A 20473-nucleotide genomic window follows, 5' to 3' on the forward strand; every position below is an offset into this window, starting at 1 on the left:
TCCTCCTTCTCTCTCTACACACAGTCAGCTCGCACTGGCTCTGTCACATGATCCAGGATAGGTGGACATGTGGAGACATTTTTCATTTTGTACAATTAAATGAACCAAGCTGTTTGTTAACAGAGTCGTGTTATACAATATATGATTGGATACACAGAACTGTCACTGAACACTTTGAAGCTTCCCCTCTGGACTACAGGTTCTTCAGGACATCCTCAGACACACATTATTAGTAATGAACTGAAAATAATAACTTTATTTGAACTGTGGACAGTATTAACAAAAATGGGCATATGAGTTAATAGCAAGTTATTATCTAGTGAGTGTGCAGTTTTCTCACTTCGATAGTAAGATCCACCCTAACCAACCTCACGTCGGTTCAAAATACCAAGATGGTGATGTAAATATAGCTCGAGGCTTCATGCATGGACTTAACAGGGACTTGCATGTTTCTGCTCTCCTTCAGTGATGACATCATGGTAGCTATGTCCATTACACATACTTTCACTTGGTCTGCAGCAAATAACAATTAGCCCGTGAGGTTAAATGAATGCAGAAAACACAAACAACGTACATTAAACAGTTAAATAAATCCAAACTTTCTTTGTGCCTACAAGTCGTAGGCCGTCTGGACAAATTATAGCTACTCGTGCCATTACTGTTCTGTAACACTTTTCTCTTTAGATGTCTCCCACCCACACTCACACATCTAGCTTCCTGAAAACAGCCACAGGTTTGCACCATGGTGCTAAACTATGGCTGTTTTTATCACAGTATGTCAAGAATTAGCACCTGTAGAATTGGAAAGCCCATTGTTTGTGCTTTGTTGATTATTTCATCAATCTGGGCATTACCACCTGTGATTTATGCATGGCCTGAAACAGCGATATCACCTCAACCTTTTTGCAGCACATTTCAGTCATAAAGTATTAATTATGGTTGTAAAGCGAATGCTACAAAAGCTGATATTGGTGACTTTATGCAAAAATTTAAAAAGACCACAGTTCCACTTCGGGGGTTTTCTTTCCACTGGTGTCTGTCTGACTGACTGTGGTTATGACTGAAGATGTTTGTTTGAGGTGACGAGCAGAAACAGGAAACACGCGTCTCATTGTGTTCGTCATGCAACTCAGTTTAACTCAGGATGGTTCTGGTTGAATCTGAGTGAGATATTTGAAAATGATATTTATTAGAATAGTTCAGAATAGAATAGGATAGAATAAACCTTTATTATCACAAATTAGACATTTTGATGTTAGATAGCTCTTAAAGCAAGAGGAATATAGACACAAAGTAGTCCTATATACTTAAGCAACTGAAATTAGTTTGTACAGAACTAAACTGTGTTCTTTAATCTAACAGCTGCTGGTGAGAATGACCTGCGGTAGTGCTCCTTCCTACAATGTGGGTGTAAACGTCTACTGCTGAACAAGCTGCTCAGCGCTTGTACAGGCTCAAGTGGAGATGGCTTAGACCCTTTTTGTGGAGTGCATTTGTGTTTGTGGACCAATGCAGTTTGTTATTGAGGTGAACACCCAGGTATTTGTACTCCACCCCCGTTTCAATGCCCAAACCCTGGATGTTCACTGTTGTAATAGGCAGTGACTAAGACCAACACTGTAAGTCTGGAGACACAGCGTTTATCTGCATGTGGCAGGGTTGGGTTACAGACTACAAGTATGTGTGTGGGATGGTTTATAATCTGCACTGAAATCCAGTAGCTGTGTGATAATGGTTTGGTACCAATATTACATGAGATCCCAAAGAATATATAAAAAAATATTTTAAAATATGTGAGTGAATATTCTCACCTCTGTTCTTGACAGTACCTGGTCTTTGGTTCCTGTGGTAACGTGCTGAGATTGGTGCAATCTGTTTGCAAAATAAATGGTTTAATGCGCCTTAATGCGCCTTATAATCCAGCGAGCTTTATAATCTGAAAAATACGGTAACTTCTACCTTTCTTTAGCATGTCCAGATGTCCAACTTTTTGTGCAATGGTTAGCATCTTCCTCTGCCTTTTGGGTGCTACCACAGGTGCCTTTGACGCTGCAAAACGTTTCGTTGACATTGTTGTATGTTGGGGAGAAAACTTACAGTACAACACTTCAGAGTCACACGGCAGTGATCGAAGATTTATGGGAATTTGACAAGCTGAATATAAATCTGTACTGTACAGGAGACACGGCACGAGACTGATTGACAGTGGTCTACAGCCAATGAGGAAGCAGAACACAATGCGCTGTTTAAAAAAAACATGCAAAATTGCACACAAAAAATCCACGAAACAGGGAGGCCACGAATGGTGAACAGCAGGTAATGTTATAGCGTTACCTGCTCTAAAGCACACATTCAGTGTTGTGGACCATAATATTTTATTATAGCAACTAGAGCATGCTGTAGGTATTAAAGGTACTGTGCTGCAGTGCTTTAAACGATATCTATTTAGTAGACTCTAGTTTTTTAATGTAAATCAAAAGTCCTCTTCACACACTTAGATGTTGTGTGGCTGTCCTGGCACACCCAAGAGCACAGCTGGCTCATTCAGCACTCAGCCAGATAACCAGGCAGTGTTAATCAGGCTCTACAACAGTTACAGGTGTTCTCGTCCTCCTCTATACTATCCATTTTATTGGTTTATTAAGCAGTGTAGTGACTTATTTGCTTGCTGGTGTGGTGTGGTGTGGTGGGGAGGCTTGTTGCATTAATACTGGCACTTGGATTTAGCTATTAGCTTAAGCTACTGTTATTTCTAAGACCTGATAGCTGCCAGTCATTGCCTCCATCAAGCGGTTGGTGTTTAAGTGCTTTGGTCAGGTCAAGTTGAGGAAACGCCTACAGCAGCTCAGTTTTTGCTCTTTTCCTGTTGACGTCCACTTTACTAACAAGCAGCACTAAAAGGTATTGATACTGCTATCACTGGTGGACTTGGGGGATCTTAAAAGTCCTCTATAATTAAATCTCAGTGTGTTCAGGCAGCAGCTGGTGGATTTGAGTAACAAACTCAAGTACATGTTGTTTTTCATCTTTAGACCCATGATTAGTGTCAAGTTTGTGCTGCCATTGGTTTTTCAGTAGAACATCCAAGGCACTGAGAGGAAAAGCATCAGGAGATCTCATCTTGTGAATATGAAATCCCATGTGTATACACACGAGAGAAATCCTAATTAAAATTCTAACTTTGGTGATAAACATTTTATTGTGGCTTGAATTAAAAATGTGCATTTAAACCACAGCTGATCACAGTGACATATAAAATAATTACAGGGATGTGGTACATGTGAAAGATGCTATGATAAACATTCAGAAGATCTTGTATTATTTTGTATTATATTAAATGAGATTATGTTATCATATCTTTTTTAAAAAGATATAATAACATATAACAATAATAACAATATAATAACATTTTCCACAGAAAATGTCATTAGACAATAGACCTGCTCATTTAAGATTAAACATGACTTCCATATTTGATGTTGTTTTCCAGAACGGGCAACACAGCTCCTCCATACAGAGCCCCGCAGGGGACATGGGAGAAAAAAAATTAAGACGGACTTTTGCGAGATCTCGCAAAAGTTTTAGCCGCATTCTTTGGAGGCCGCCAGCTCGAAGCCGACCGGGAGGTCGAGGCACGATGTGCCGGGAAAGCGGTGTTCCTCCAGGCTGTAGTAGGTCTCGACCTCCCGTTAGCTTCGAGCTAGTGGATGTCAGATCTCCGAAAACATCGGAGCACTTTTGCAAATATGTGATGTCTTGTAAAGCGAGCAGGTATCTGACGTTTACACAACTACATTCACGCCTCAAAATATCTTAAAAGTGTATTTTGTGACCCAGAAAGAGTAATATTACAACTAAGTAGCTGCCGCCATTGTTGGAATTCAACTTTTGCGAGATCTAAATCTGGTGTGGCAAATATATTTTAGCCTATATTGACACTAGCTAACCAGGAATTGGTTTATAAAACACATACTGTCACTGTTAATGAGCTGATAACATTATAGTGTAATGTAAAATTAATAATTGGATTAACAAAAACAAATGCTGCATAAAAATCAACATAGTATAGTTTACAACACTGCAAAGGACATGTTGGTGACGGCCTTGTAGAAGGGCGTCACCAACATGTGACGTATGAACCCCCATGTTTGTTCATACAAACATGGGGGTTCCCACCAGTATATATAAGACCGATGTAGCTCAGACATGTGACGCTTAACAAACAGAGTTCATTTCAAAGGGTTGTAAAATAGCTGAAATATGTAAAATGTTATAACACAGAATATATCAGTACTTTTAACACATTTGCTTTACTAATAATAGCCTAATAAAAATATGAACATTTGCAAATGTACAAATTTATTTATGCAAATTTATCTAACCTGAGTATATGAGACAATAGGAGAAACCTACAGCCAGTATATATAAATGAACTGCAGCTAAACTCTGATTATCATGTACATTATGTGTGGACATACCAATATATTGTATATACAGTTGGTATATATGGAGTTTTTTAAGCTGTCGTTTTCTTGAACGGCCCCGTTGCGGTATGTTAAATACCCCAATTCTTTCATCTTTGGCGATCGTGGCTCAAGAGTTGGGAGTTCGCCTTGTAATCGGAAGGTTGCCGGTTCGAGCCCCGGCTTGGACAGCGTCGGTCGTTGTGTCCTTGGGCAAGACACTTCACCCGTTGCCTACTGGTGGTGGTCAGAGGGGCCGGTGGCACCAGTGTCCGGCAGCCTCGTCTCTGTCAGTGCGCCCCAGGGTGGCTGTGGCTACAATGTAGCTGCCATCACCAGTGTGTGAATGGGTGGATGACTGGTTGTGTAAAGCGCTTTGGGGTCCTTAGGGACTAGTAAAGCGCTATACAAATACAGGCCATTTACCATCTTTGGGCTGAAGGAAGAACAACACTCGGTGTATAAATGCTCAATCAAAAATCGCTTTATTCCATACAGTTCTCATTCTTCCATACAACACTTTGAGCCTTACCGATGTCCAGACGGGAGATGCGCACAGTAGGGTGTCTGGCGACATCTCGAAATGTCCAACAGTTAGACTCTTACAGCTTTTTCCCCTTCCCTTCAGGGCCATAAAGCTTAAATCCTCACATTCTTTCTATCTTACAGCACCTAAGTGACGGCCTTGGCTTCCTGTTTTATCTCCTCCTGATGAGATGGGGCAGAAAACCTCTACAGTATGTTCTGTTCTCTTTGTAATCAGAAAAGGAAGGCCATGATTCTACACAAACAGCATTTCTCATAACTCAGCAGTATAATGCATCATAAAACAGTGTAATGATTTCACAATCTTTAATCAAAGGCATAATGTGGCCGTATAATGATTCAACAATTATTTGATTAGAAGGATAAGGTGGATAAGATGGTGTAACACTCTCACAGGTAAGATGGTGTAGCTTCACCTTCCGTCTCTTCTGCTGAGGTCGGGAGTTTTAGAAAAGGAGGGGGAAAAAGACATTCAGTGATTTTAGAGTAAAATTATGAAGCCACTACACAGTGTGTAGATGTTTTTAATGACCTTTGACCTGCCGGGCCAGGAGACGTGGTCCAGCCAGTCCGATACCCAGTGCACCAACTGGAGCTGTGGTCAAGATGGCTAACACCGCTAATGTTAGCACGTCCAAACCAAACTTAATTAAGGCCTCGTCCCCTTCCTTCCTCGCCATGTCCAATGCCTTGGAGCCAATGGCAGCCTAGCACATACAGACATAAATAACTGCTCAGGAGACGTGCAGATTAGCAATTAATGCTATTAATCTATCATTAAAATCACAGAGGTGGTTTTAAGGGAAACAACGGTACTTTTTTAGTTTTTAGTCATAACTGAGGAAGATGTATAGGACCTTGGGTTTCATGACTAATGACAAACTAGAACATGTTTGTGAGATTAGTGTAGTAATTTAGGTTTTAGAAGTCAATAAAGAGAATTCAGGAGCCATATGGGTAGTTCTAATCAATTCAATCTAGTGATTTCAGTGGTTTATAAAACACAAGATATGTGTGGATAATTTTAGTGGCTGTTCTGGACACCAGTGGCATTTTAGGAGTGTAAAGAGACGTTATGGATCCTTTAGAAGTTTCTGGATAAGTCTGAAGTGTTTCTAGTTCTGGTTTAATAAAGTCGGGTACATTATTCTTGAAAAATGAATATCTTCTAGCAGTCTAATATCAGGATTACACACTCACAGACCTGCACAGTAGCTTTAGGCAGCCAGGCCACAGAAATGAAGAGCTTCTCTTTTAAGTTGAATCCTCCATAATGAACCAACAGGAAGGTGACAAGTAGACGGATCACCAGACCAATAAGAATGCAGGCCATACCCAGACCTAAGGTCATAGACACAACAACAAAGAGGAAACCAATATCTTAAATTTCTTGAAGCAGTGAAATGTTTTCTGCAGGTTAAAGCTCTTTGATTACTGGGCCCACTGGGCTCCTAGCAACTGAGAACAAAATCTAGACCCAAATGGAGCAAAGTCTAACTGAAATATACTGGTAGTATAATGTTCTTACCCACAGTACTTGGGCTGAGTGCTTTAATCGTGATCTCAGCTCCAATCAGACCAAACAGGAGTGGCTGAAATACATCCCATGACCGACCCACCATTTCTGCTACTGGTGCCTGATTGCGAAGTTAGAGATACCTGGATTAACCATATTCCATGGTGCCAGCCATTACAAATTATGTTGATTTAGGGTAAACATGGCAAAATCCAAGGGGCGGGATGCAGGTTAAAGTGATCCTGATATATGATACCTTTTCAGTCTTCCAGCCCAGTGCAGCCAGGAAAGCCAGCACCAGTGTACAGAGACTTCCAGCTCCAGAAAAACCAATAACATTACTGGTGAAGACTGAAAATGTGGACAGACCCAGCAACATGAGGGTCCTCCTCAATACCAGATCCTCCTGCGATCAGACAGAAGATATTAAGGACACATTTTATGAACAATTAAAAAAGTAAAAATCATATTAATAAAAAATGTCAGACCTGGTCATTGCTGGGGAAGCAGCACAAGAACATGCCCAGGATCATACCAGCTACGATGCCTCCCACCACCTCCAGCAGACCCTTCAGTATGTTCATCCATGTAGAACCTGCAGGACAAACACAACGAGACCATGTAGACTAGAAAAAACACAAACCATAAAGCACAGGACAGAAAAACTTTCTTTGACCTGTAGAGAAGGCGATTCCCAAACAAGTAGAGAATCCTGTTATGGCGAGAATAACATCAAAGCTTCCAGCAGCAATCAGGAGGGTGGGGATTCCCTGAAGAACAACACACAGTGACATTAGAGCTTTAAATGTTCTTGACCCTTTGGAAGCTCTTGAGTTGGTGAAGCTTAACTATTAGTCAATCCTGAAGGAGCCTTGAGCTCTTTTGGGTGATTAGGAGTGTCGCTTTAATTTAAATAAACTTCAAGTATTTTGAGACTTTTAGAAGTAGCTGTAGTAGCTACTACTAAGTAGCTGAAGGGATTCTACTGTCAGGAGTTGTGTGGAGGCGAGGAAGAAAGAACCCATACGCAGGACTCGCAGGTAGGTGAAGACTGGTGATTTATTATGGTGAGCGGATGAAACAGGACAGGAAACGGAGGGCTGGCTGAACTGAAAAGATTGAACTGGCTGGCTGGACTGGAAACACGTATGGCGTAGACAACATCAACATCAACATCAATGAGACGACACTGGACTGGTGGAACTGAGGAACATAAATACACAGGCTGAATGATGAGTGATTAGAGACAGGTGAGTGAACAGCTGAACATATGATACTAATCATATCATATGTTCATATCATAATCTGAACTAAAGATAAATGGGAAGAGAACTAGAACATAATGCACAGAGAAAGGCTAACACAATAAAACAGGAAGTAGAACATGCAGATAAACAATGAACACGAACTGAAAATACCAGGTCAACGGCCCAGTAACACCGACATCTACTTGTGTATTACAAGCTTATGGATTAATTTCAAGGTTCAAGGTTCAAGGTTCTTTATTTGTCACATGCATAGTTATACAAGTATAACACACAGTGAAATGTAATGGGGGGGGGGGGGGGTAGAGGAAGAACACTATATATATAGTATATACATTGGGTGAATGTGCAGTAGTAGCAGCAAGCAGGTGAATTCTGTACATTAATAAGAATAGACATCTGACTATTTTACAGGATAGACAATATAAACATATTTAAAATTAAAGGAATTTAGAATGTACATTGTTCCTGAGTTTAGACCAATTTACGGGCAATCGTGGCTCAAGAGTTGGGAGTTCGCCTTGTAATTGGAAGGTTGCCGGTTTGAGCCCCGGCTTGGACAGTCTCTGTCGTTTTGTCCTTGGGCAAGACACTTCACCCGTTGCCTACTGGTGGTGGTCAGAGGGCCCGGTGGCGCCAGTGTTCAGCAGCCTCGCCTCTGTCAGTGCGCCCCAGGGTGGCTGTGGCTACAATGTAGCTTGCCGTCACCAGTGTGTGAATGGGTGGATGACTGGTTGTGTAAAGCGCTATACAAATACAGGCCATTTACCATTTAGAGTGTCTGGATGAGAGTCCTGTCTCAGTCAATTATAGATGATGTGAGAGGGCGGGTGTGTGTGTTTAGGGCCCGGATAGCTTGGGGATAGAAGCTCCTCTTGAGTCGCTCTGTCCTTGCCCGGATGATGCGGAACCTTCTACCAGATTGCAGAAGTTGGAACAGTTTGTTGCCAGGATGGGACGGGTCCTTCAGTATCTGTGCTGCTCTAGTCTAGTCATCTCCTGGTGTAGGTGTCCTGAAGCGGGGGGAGAGCAATCCTGCAGCAGCGTTTGTTAATTTGGAGGGATAACTGATAAGGTTTACAAATCCTTTAGAAGGGTATTGTTACTGAATCAATATCCTATTAAAAGCTTCAAGGGATGCTCCTGACACCCCTCCACCACCCATCACTTTCTCTCAAGACCAGGTTCAGATGCAAATGAGGAGACTCCACTCAAGCAAGTCTGCTGGACCAGACGAAGTGAGGCTCCACATCCTCAAGACCTGTGCCCCCCAGCTTTGTGGAGTCTTCCATAAACTGTTCATGCTGAGTCTGAGTCTGAAGAGGGTCCCAGTACTGTGGAAGACATCATGTCTCGTTCCTGTACCAAAGACACCATGTCCTAGTGGCCCCCAGGATTACAGGCCCATGGCACTGACCTACCACATCATGAAGACCCTGGGAAGGCTCATCTTGGACCAGCTCCGACCCATAGTCATACCACATCTGGATCCCCTTCAGTTTGCTTACCAGCCTTGTCTCAGAACTGAGGGCGCCATCATCTACCTGCTTAATCGTGTCTACACCCACCTGGACCAGCCGGCGAGCACTGTGAGGGTCATGGTTTTTTTACTTTTCCAGTGCTTTCAACACCATCAGGCCGACCCTCCTGGGTGATAAGTTAACAGCGATGCAGGTGGATGCTTCTCTGGTGTCCTGGATTGTTGATTACCTGACAGGAAGACCACAATATGTACGTCTTCCACAGTGTGTCTGACATTTAATCAGCAACACAGGGGACCGTCCTCTCCCCCTTCCTCTTCACCCTCTACACAACAGACTTCAGCCACTGCACAGAGACCTGCCATCCTCAGAAATTTTCTAATGACTCTGCCGTGGTTGGATGCATCAGCAGGGATGATGAGATAGAGTATCTGGCTGTGGTCGACTCCTTTGTCACGTGGTGTGAGCAGAATCATCTGCAGCTCAACGTGACAAAGACCAAGGAATTGATAGTGGACTTCAGGAAGACCAGGAAACACTTGACCCCTGTTTCAATCCAGGGGGTCAATGTGGACATTGTGGAGGACTATAAAAAATCAAATCAAATCAATAAGGGATCAATAAAGTATTCTGATTCTGCTTAAGCTTGTAACTTTGTAGAAGGTATTAAGGACCACAGTGGGTCTCCTAGAGGTCACTGTGGGTCCTTGTAAAGGGGCCAGGACACAATTAGGAAACTTAGCAATCACTCAGAATGTGTTGATGGAGCTAGAGCCATTACAGGAGTTCTAGAGTCCTCTGGCTGTTATTTTTAGGTTATACTTGCTCTGCATACGCCTACACACATGTTTTGTCATTTCTATAGATTCATCTCAGGCTCATCTCTTTTTCCACCCATACGCTGCCCCTTCTGGCAGGATGAACCTTTCATCAGTCAAATGCAGTGATGATAGTAACGGGTGATAATTTACCTTCTCCACTCCATATCCTTCTCTCTGCAGAAGCAGCATTGAAGGAAAAACAACTGCTGGAGAAACGGCAGCCAGTACAAAACTGCACAAACACACACACCACAGATACAGTGAGTGTCACTTTACTTACTTTGGATCAGCCATACAGAGAGAAATAGCTGCAATTAACATGCAGAAACCTCCTGTTTAAAGTCTGTTTAAAGAGATTCCAACATGTCAACTAAAGTATTGACTAAGACCATTGTGTGTGTGTGTGTGTGTGTGTGTGTGTGTGTGTGTGTGTGTGTGTGTGTGTGTGTGTGTGTGTGTGCAAATTACCCCAGTATGAAACCCCAAACCCATGGCAGACCCAGCAGGAAGTGAGAAACCACAGCAGCAGTGCAGGCTTCCACCATACAGGGTCCAACTGCAACACGTACGCACACTGCTTTCAGTCGACTTAGAGCCTGCATGCAAACAAGGATTTAAGAGACTGCATTTGATTTTCTGTGTGTAACTACCAGCATGTCAGGAATTGTATGCTGCTACAGTGTTTGAATGTTTGTGTACCTCAGGGTTGAGGCCCAGACCAGCCCTGGTCAGGATGATGGACAAGGCGATGTTCCTCAGAGCTGCAGACCAGTGAGTGTCGATGAAGATGGCGTCCGTTACGTAAGGAACATTACGCAATAGCAGACCCGCCAGCAGCATACCTACACACATGCACGCACGTTTGTACAGGCATGCTGTAGTTGTAAGGACCATAACTAACATAATGTGTGGTAGCACTTTGTGATATGGCCTGTGACTGAGGGTGTGATCCCCCTAAAATTAAATGGAATTTAATTGTATTGTATTTGAAATTGCAATGTACGTCTAAGTATCTACATATACTTACTGATAGATACTGTACATAGGATAAGGGGACAACAATTCAAGTTTTACTGACATGAAGAAATAATAAGCAGTGAAGATTTTCAGGTAATATAGTGGAAAAAGTTTGTATGTATGAAGTACTGTTAGGGATGCAGGCTGTATTATAGAGTGGATTAACACTGCCTTTATACTTTCCCATTATGCATTATTTTGGTGTGTATCATGGATGTTCCAATATTCAAATGTCCATTTATGTCACATATGAGGACTGTTCTCCTTCTCCTTCTTATAAGAAAATAAAATAGCATTGATCACTGAATAGCAGAGGCCCATGTGATTAAACTGAGCCAAGTCGAACTTGACTTTTTCTTTCACAACCACCAACCACAACTTTCAAATGGACTACAAAAGAACTTTAGTAAAACTACAAAAAAAGCAAAATATGTGGCAGCTTTTGTGTTTGTGTTTTTCAAACAAAAGTCGCTACATAACATTGCGTACACCCCTGAAAGTAGAACATAATGCAAAACATTGACTGAAAGCGAGTGGTTGGATTGATGGAGAATGGATCGTTCTCAAAGAGAGAAATCCCAGCACCCCCTAGTGTTCGAGCTGCACAATTGCAGCACATAACAGCGCTCGAGTATAAACGCTGGGAACTTGCATGGGCTACACTGTAAGCTCTACATTTAACACAGGAAGTATTTATTAAGTTTTACATGACCTCTATTAATCTGGATGAGACTACAACACAATAGTTTACTGGGCTGTACCAAGTAGTGGAGGAAAGGGGGGCAGTGTGGGCAGCTGGATCATTCCCACCAGCTTCCCTCCCAGCACGGAGCAGATGAAGAGGATGATGATGCCGAACAGGTTCCCTCCAGGTAAACACTCTTTTCCCGTGATGGACCAGACGACTCCGAACAGCAGAGCAAACAAACAGACTGCAAGCAGACGTGAAATCTTTTAGACTCGTTAAGTTTCATATTTTTTCTCTTTCTCTGATAGTTAGACACATATTCAGGCTTTATGTTGTGAAAAACTGAAATCTGGAAATTAGAATTGGTGTTGATGTTTTTACAATGTACAATGTTTGGATACTCGACCCACTTCTGGTCCTTGGGCTGATAATTCTCACATCATGAGTGTTTGTTACCTTTAGTGATGAGCAGGTTGACGAGTCCCTGAGGTCGAGGACATCTGTCCTTCAGACTGATACAGGACGCGCAGCATGAGGAGGGCGACTCAGATGATGGCATCGTCATCTGTCCACACACAGATTTTTTTTCTGTTTTTGACTTTTATTTAATACATATGATCAAGTCAGATAATTGGACCTTAATCACCTGATCACACTTGCCTAGATACTGCCATGGCAACCACTAAATGCTAGGGAACAAATATCTCAACAGATTACTGCAGTTTGCATAGAAGACTCCACCTTGTCTGAAATATTGCCGATCACAGGACATTTGTCTTTCAAGTAAAAGTTGTGCCTTTTCATTGCAACTTCCAACTGACAAAGAGCACAAGTTGCAACAAATTTCAGCTAGAGATTGCTAGCAACTACTTCCTTTAGCAGCCAGTTTCATAGTTACTACCTCCTGCTACCACCCACCAACCGGATGGGGAAATACATTTTTTTAGCAATTGATCATTTCCAGAACATTGCCAACCAGTCTTTATGTCTTAAGCTGGGCTCACACTGTGCAAGTTTTTTTTTTTCTTCAGTCGCGTTATTCAGCTTCTGCTCTGCTTTTGCACAATTGACTCGCTGGGTTTAGAAGTTCATAGGTCACGATGCAGGGTCTCACACTATACGACCTGAGTGCTCACACTGAGCGTCCATAACATGAAGCTTATAACACAAAATCTGTCGCTCGCTCTCCCTCTCTGTCGTTCACTCACACAGACACACACACCCAGTGACGATCCTAGCCTGTTAGGCGCCCTGGGCGAACACCCCCTCTGGCGCTATGGTGATGTGTAATGGGAGTCACGTGGGTGCTAGCGGCGACATTAAGAGGGCGTTGTCAGTCTGTCATTCACTGGTTGGATTTTGACAGAGAGGAGGGCTGGGTAGTCGTAGTTTTTGTTCACCGCTGCACAACGAGTTTCCCCTTGTTGCGTTAGAGCCTGTGATGTTTTATTGCTCTGTAATCTTTTCAAGCACTTTAATAAACAAGCAAGCAATTCCACCTCTGACATTACTGCGTAAAGTTGACAGCGCGTCAGGCAAATAGGCGGGCTCATTTTCCCCGGCCTCTAGCGACTGTGGAAGTCGCTACACTCCTCTTCTTTTCTCTGTTTTTAAACTTTAAAAACGGGTTGTTTGTGAGACTTTAAATCATCAAACTGTAAATTATACATTTTAAATTGTTATTGATCCCTTCACCCCGAGTCCTAAAGTGTATTTTTTTTTTTTTTACTCTTAAATACTTATTGTTTGTTTACTTGCACTGCTGTAACTGGAGCCTCGTCGTCTCGTCTCTCTATATACTGGACTGTATGTAGCGGAGATGACAATAAAGTTTACTTTGACTTCAGCAGCGAGCAGGCGCACCGAGGGCTCTCGCGCTCACTTTTCACGTATAGAAAAACATCGGTGCAAATTATAAGTCTGTATCATGATGTCTGGTGTTTTCGTGTTTGTTGGTTTGTTTTTATTCTGTTTTATTCTGTTTTATTTTGAGAGTTGGTTATTAGACGCTGCTCCAGCCAGCCAGTGAATCCCCCGCCGCCCCGCCCTCTCCTCTCTGCGCCACAAGCAGCTGGCGCACCTCACAAACGGAGGCGCCCTTACTCCCAGCAAATGGGCGATAGAAAACCGATCGGTGCCTGTGACATTCCTAATATGCGCTGGTTGATGTCGGGGCAGCATGAGTAAGAGCATTTTTTTTTTTTACCGATGCCCGTGATGCCGCCCCGGGCAACCGCCCGTGTCGCCCGTTTCTAAAACCGCTACTGCACACACCATCAACTTTGCTACATTGCTATTGAAAAACATTGATCAGGCAGCTGTGATTGAGCAGCGATGTAAATCCAACTATTTTTATGGTTGTTTATGGTCGTGATAATTTTTGAGGCCACATCGAAATGGTTCAAATGAGCTTTCCAAAGTTCTACAAGTTGTGCCTCCATCTCTTGTGTCCAGATCACACGCTGCACTGCTGCTCACTTTCATTTCTGTGTTTGCGCGTGCGCAGTGTGAGAGGCTGCGGTGACACCCTCACGACGGCCGACAGGACTTCAAACAGGTTTGATTTTCTTACGACCAAACGATTGATGATCGGGAGCTGCTCGTGAGGTGTTAATCCCTTCTCGACCCCACGTATACTACACGATGCACGACACACGATGAAGGCCGATCCCCAAAACGATTGCATGACTGAAAAATCAGCCAAAATGGGCCGAAAATCGCACAGTGTGAGCCCAGCATTATGTGACACACGGCCTAAACCCTAAACTTTATCACCACTAACACAGGTGGCATCTTAAAGCCTTAACTGTCACCAGGTTGCTGACAAACCCCTTTTTTGCATTATAAGACAGCTGGGATAGACTCCAGGACTTTTGCTTGGTTAATGCTGCAGTGCTCATCTGTCCACATACATTTGGCCTAAACCTTTATAATCACAGAGTCTGGAGCAGGAACAACCCCAACACATGCATATGTTTTCTATAAATAGCCTTTCAGGGGTGACTCGTCAAGCACTCACCATGGTCGTGCCGTCCAGCTCCTCCGTCTTCCTCCGGGGCAGGACGGAGATCTCTCTGTCCTCTTGACCAGCCTGAACTTTACTCCCTACCTTTACCAGGAACAGGTGCATGCGCATGTGTATGCACCTGTGTGTGTGTGTGTGTGTGTGTGTGTGTAAGAGAGAGAGCTAACTGGGTTAGAGACATGGACTGTGAGTAAGGTGGTGTCCTTTATCCTCTTCTTGCCAAACCTCTTAACCCTTGGATGCACAACCTACCAGTACCTACACTCTTCCACGAGTGGGGTCAAAAATGACCCCAAATAAAATCAATGCATTTTGCTATAAACTCGGTTGTTATTCTTCAAAATCTTTAAAACGAAGAGTTGTAATATTTTCATATTTGAGGTATTCCTCATAAAACATGTTTGTGACATGAGGCCCTTTGCATTTTTATTTATTTTTCATTAATTTTAAGAAATTGCAGTTTTTGTATCCTTCTATCACTTTTGTATGCTTGCTCGGCATATACTGCAGAAGCTGGGTCTTCCCTCTGAAAGGCACGAGTTGTTCATCCACTGTAACACAATCACTGAGGATGAATTTCTGCCTGCAGTTGACCAGGAACAGGCCCCATATGTAGCGGAAAGCTGCCATGTGGTTTGTTTTCAGTGGGTAGGCTCTGGTCCTCTTGTCATCAAAGTGCAAGACGGGCGAATATCTTCAAATCTTTGAATTGACATAGTGGCCTTGAACAATGGGTTATGCAGAGGACTCCCAAAAAGCACACCGACTGGTACATCCCAGTTCTTCTCACTTCCTGCAAGAATGGTCAATCAAATGAAGGCCAGCTTATGTTTGATTACATTTTTCCACTCTTTTCCCCTGTCTGTGGCTACTCTTCGTGCCTCCATGTTTGTGCATGTCAGCACCTCTTCTATTATATTATCAGACATGAACATCTTCCATGCATCTATTGGGGAGACAGTACTAAACCCAGGTGGAAGCCCTGGCTGACTAATTCAGAATATTGTGACTAGAGCAGTAAGAGGGGCTCATTCTGTTGGACTCAATATCCATTTCCTCTTCAGATGACTCATCAGAGGACTCCTTTGTGTCTGACTGGCCTTGTTCAGTGGGGGGGACAATAGTCTGGGTCCTCTATAACTGAGATGTCAGATACTGAGTCAGTGCCTCCGATGGGCTTTTCATCCCATCCGTCCTGGATCATTTGTAGGTCCACAGGGATCCTAGCTGGCCTCATAGCAGCCATGTGACTTTAGATATTTAAAACAAACATGAGAAAGGACAATGTTTGAAATGCACAGAAAACTATAAACAGGGCTGCACATAAGTGGTCCGCAGGTGCACGTCTTTTATTTTGACAGTGAATGTACTTGATAAGAAGTTGGAACGCTCGTTTGTGTACATTAGATGTTCTGGAGGAGGACAGACATTTGTTCAGAACTCTTAAAGATGTTGAAGAAGCTCCGTAAGCAATTACTTTGGTGTTCCTCCACCGCAAAAGAAGCGCATATTCTCTGAATTTCCAGGAATACTTTTATTTTGACAGCGAATGCGCACCTGCAGACCACTTATGTGCAGCCCTGACTATAAATCATGTATGTTACTGTGTAAAAATTAATTCCTGATCCATCAGAAGTGTAAGTGGGACAGTCAGAGTTGCTAAGAATGAAAGTTTCATAGAAGATTCCACAGGAACTGCTTGGGGTCATTTTTGACCCCACTTGTGGAAGAGTGGGGTAGTGATACAAAAACAGCATTTTCTTTATATTAATGAAAAAAAAAATTAAAATGCAAATGGCCTCATGTTACAAACATATTTTATGAGGAATACCTGGAATATTACAACTTTTCATTTTAAAGATTTTGAAGAAAAACAACACGTGGGGTCATTATTGTGCATCTAAGGCTTAAAGTGGGTGCATTTAATGGTCAAGAATTATTAAGACCCTAAAATTTACTCCATATAATTGCTGTTAACATTTAAAAAATGCTTAAAAAAAACAACAACAACAACAACAACTTCTTAAAAGGTAAAAACATAACATGATAATGTGATTTACAGATTTTTCATGTTCAGAGATCTCTTTAGGCAAGACAAGTTTATTTGTAGAGCACAATTCAACAACAAGGTGATTCAAAGTGCTTTACAGAGACATTAGAAACAAAAACAAATAAAAAGCATGATTTAAAATTGATTAAAACAAACAAACAAACAAACCAGTATATAAAATCAAAACAGATAAAATCAGTAGTTAAAATATACGTTTTGAAATTCAAGCTTAAGTGTGGATTTGGTGCTTTATTCAAATGCAGCTGAGAACAGGTGAGTCTTCAACCTGGATTTAAATAAACTGAGTGTTTCAGCTGATCTGAGGCTTTCTGGGAGTTTGTTCCAGATATAAGGAGCATAAAAGCTGAATGCAGCTTCTCCGTGTCTGGTTCTGACTCTGGGAACTGATAAAAGACCGGATCCAGATGACCTGAGGGATCTGGAAGGTTCATACTGGGTCAGGAGGTCACTGATGTATTTTGGTCCTAAACCATTCAGAGCTTTATAGACCAGCATCAGAACTTTAAAGTCTATCCTCTGACGGACAGGATTATTTAATTAGAGATGGTAATTAAATAAAAATAAAAGTAAGAGGTAAGAAACACATTTTCCAGCACGATGGAGCACCGTGCCATAAAGCAAAAGTGATAACTAAGTAGCTCGGGGAACAAAACGTTGAAATTTTGGGTCCATGGCCTGGAAACTCCCCAGATCTTAATCCCATTGAGAACTTGCGGTCAATCCTCAAGAGGCGGCTGGACGAACAAAAACCCATAAATTCTAACAAACTCCAAGAAGTGATTATGACAGAATGGGTTGCTATCAGTCAGGATTTGGCCCAGAAGTTGATTGAGAGCACGCCCAGTCGAATTGTAGAGGTCCTGAAAAAGAAGGACCAACACTGCAAATACTGACTCTTGGCATACATGTCATGTAATTGTCGATAAAAGCCTTTGAAATGTATGAAGTGCTTGTAATTATGTTTCAGTGACTCACAGAAACAACTGAAACGACGACTGTAGACCATTTCGATTCAGAAAAGTTGAATTATTTAGCCTTATTGTGCAAACAAGCCTGCATAACTTCATACATATAGAATTTGAAAAGTAACAAATGGCATCTAAAAAGTTACACTAGGTACATGTTCTGATGAGTTTTGGCAAACATCGAAGCAAACATCAATAGTGTCGATACCAAGTCAGCATCGGTATCGGATCGATACTAGCCTGGTGAGATTGATCCTTTACTTTGAGTTCTGCTTGTTTACAGCAGCCAGGTCGCTGCGTCAGCACAGAGCAGGCACACTTTGCTCCCTCTCCCCCAACGTTATGTTTCGGTGTGGCACTTTTTTATCAACAGTATTTGTTTTCATTTGTTTACTGGTTTGCGTGCACTTAAGATAAAAAACAGAACAAAACAAAGATCGCCACCACGGCAGACCCGATGGCTTTTTCATGGTTCACAGCATCGTTTATTCTTACAATAATCACACGGTTGCTGTAACAGCACATTCAACGGCTGCAGCTCTCCCGCTGCCAGCCATACACATCAACACCACCAAACCTGCATCGCAGAACACGCCCCGCCACATACCCCCATCGCCCGCTTCTAGCCCAGCAGAGGATGTACTCCTGAGGCAGCTGAAGAAATCCAACCTGCCAACACGGACAATGATGCAATTCTACACCGCAATCATCGAGTCCATCCTCACCTCCTCCATCACCGTGTGGTACGCTGGAGCCACTATCAGGGACCAACAGAGACTGCAGCATGTTGTGCGCTCTGCTGAGAAGGTGATTGGCTGCAGACTCCCATCTCTGCAGGACCTGTACACCTCCAGGACACTGGGACGTGCAGCTCGGATCTCAGCTGACCCTTCTCACCCTGGACACAGTCTGTTTGACCTGCTCCCCTCAGGCAGGAGGCTCCGGTCCATTCGCACCAGAACTTCTCGCCATAAGAACAGTTTCTTCCCCTCTGCTGTTGGACTCATGAACAATAACCGTATGACTGTTCCACTAACACATGATGCTACACTGTGTTCACTGCATCATTCCACATTTGCACTGATCACCACCTGCACTCATGTATATATCTATCTACTTAGCACTTTTTATTTTTATGTTCATTTAAGCATGGTCCCTCCAGCTCACCCCGAGCCGCACGCTGTCCACCCTTACAGTAATCACACGGTCGCTGTAACAGCACATTCAACGGCTGCAGCTCTCCTGCTGCCTGCCGTCTCTTTGTGTTTGTTATGAGACTCAGGATGGTTCTGAATCTAACTTGAGATATTTGAAAATGATATCTAAGACCAACACTGCACGTTTGGAGACACACAGTGTTTATCTGTCGCAGGGTCGGTTTCACATGCTACTAGTATGTGTGGGATTCTTTTGTAGTCTGGGCTGAAACCCATTAGTTGTAGCTGTGTGATAATGGTTTGGTACCAATATTACATGAGACTCCCCCACAAATATATGACAGAAATATTCAAAAATGTGGCCGTATGCTCGTCCTCCTCTATCCTATCCCTTTTATTGGTTGAACAGGCGCTGTAATGGCTTATTTGACGCCCTGTTTGCTGGAGTAGAGATTTTAGTGGTTCTTGTTTTTGCTAAGTTTGCTTGTTTGTTTTTTATTGCAGTGACCGAGGATAAGCCAGTACCCACGGGACATCTCTGGTGGTGGAGTCCTCTTCCACACTGCTTTTGCTGCACAGCAACTTGGGTGTAAAATTTTAGGGTTTTTTTATGTTTGTTTTTTTTTCTTCTTTGGCACATAAATGTTGGGTCTGCGCTTGCAGGCCCCGCTGGTTGAAATGACACAACCCCCCATTGTAAAACCATAAATGGTGTGTCATAACAGTTAAAGCACTGTGTGCGAGCATGTGACATCCTGCTGATCACAAAGGGTCATCTCCTCTCACCCTTTATATGGCTCAACTTTAATGGTTCACCATATACAAGCACAGATGAGCTCCTAAATAGCCAGGAGTGATCACCCTTTAGCAGATAAGACAACCAGAACCTTTAGATTGGAATGTGCCTGCAGTTTAACACTATAGCCAATTGCTTCGATGTGTAGGGGAGGAACAGAAGAACATCTAAACATGCAGTTTAAGGCAAGGTTTACAAGTGTAAGTGTAACAGGGTCATAAGTCACGTTGTTATAATTACACAAAATGTGTTCTAAACCCCCAAACTGCTCCTTTTATACCTGACTTTTAGGACCTCCAAGCCTGTAGTTATGTTCATTATCAGTTAGAGCCCCTCCTCATTCTTTTCTTCTTCTTCTTTGGTGCAACCCTATAAATACAGTGTACCCCTTTTGCCTCTCCCCTTTTCTACAATTCCCCTGTGGGAGAGGTTGGTATAATTTCTTTCCCAACACTGTAAAACGCTCATATAATGCATATTTAGCCACCTGGATGGTCTGATTGTGATTTTAGTTCAATTATTGTCATTATTAAGCCTGTTTTTGTTAGATGTTACAAGTGTGTAGTATGTGTGTATCATAAATGTGTTTTAGGCGCCATAAATGCTAGCATGAATATATACTTCTTGCTAGCTTGGAAGTTGTGGTGGGTTGAGCTAACCCT

At 42.6% G+C, this 20473-nt stretch overlaps 1 protein-coding gene across 2 annotated transcripts; it reads right to left on the reverse strand.

Moving 5' to 3' along the window:
- Positions 1-4503: 4503 nt before the first annotated feature.
- On the reverse strand, positions 4504-14942 carry LOC146521249 (sodium/hydrogen exchanger 9B2-like). Of its 2 annotated transcripts, none has more exons than XM_085154877.1 (13): positions 14817-14942; positions 12254-12362; positions 11871-12041; positions 10792-10934; positions 10561-10688; positions 10243-10324; positions 7202-7295; positions 7014-7120; positions 6782-6931; positions 6538-6646; positions 6214-6350; positions 5542-5716; positions 4504-5440 (listed from the first exon to the last, which is right to left on the reverse strand). In XM_085154877.1, exons 1-13 carry the CDS (start codon positions 14931-14933, stop codon positions 5400-5402), a joined length of 1563 nt encoding a protein of 520 aa, XP_085011003.1. In that variant the 5' UTR covers positions 14934-14942; the 3' UTR covers positions 4504-5399. The 2 variants fall into 2 exon arrangements, with proteins under 2 accessions (XP_085011003.1, XP_085011004.1); XM_085154878.1 differs by having other exon boundaries at positions 4505-5437.
- Between the last annotated feature and the right edge of the window lie 5531 nt (positions 14943-20473).

The sequence above is a fragment of the Neolamprologus multifasciatus genome, chromosome 3, assembly GCF_963576455.1.
Source record: "Neolamprologus multifasciatus chromosome 3, fNeoMul1.2, whole genome shotgun sequence".
NCBI classification, from domain to species: Eukaryota; Metazoa; Chordata; class Actinopteri; order Cichliformes; family Cichlidae; genus Neolamprologus; species Neolamprologus multifasciatus.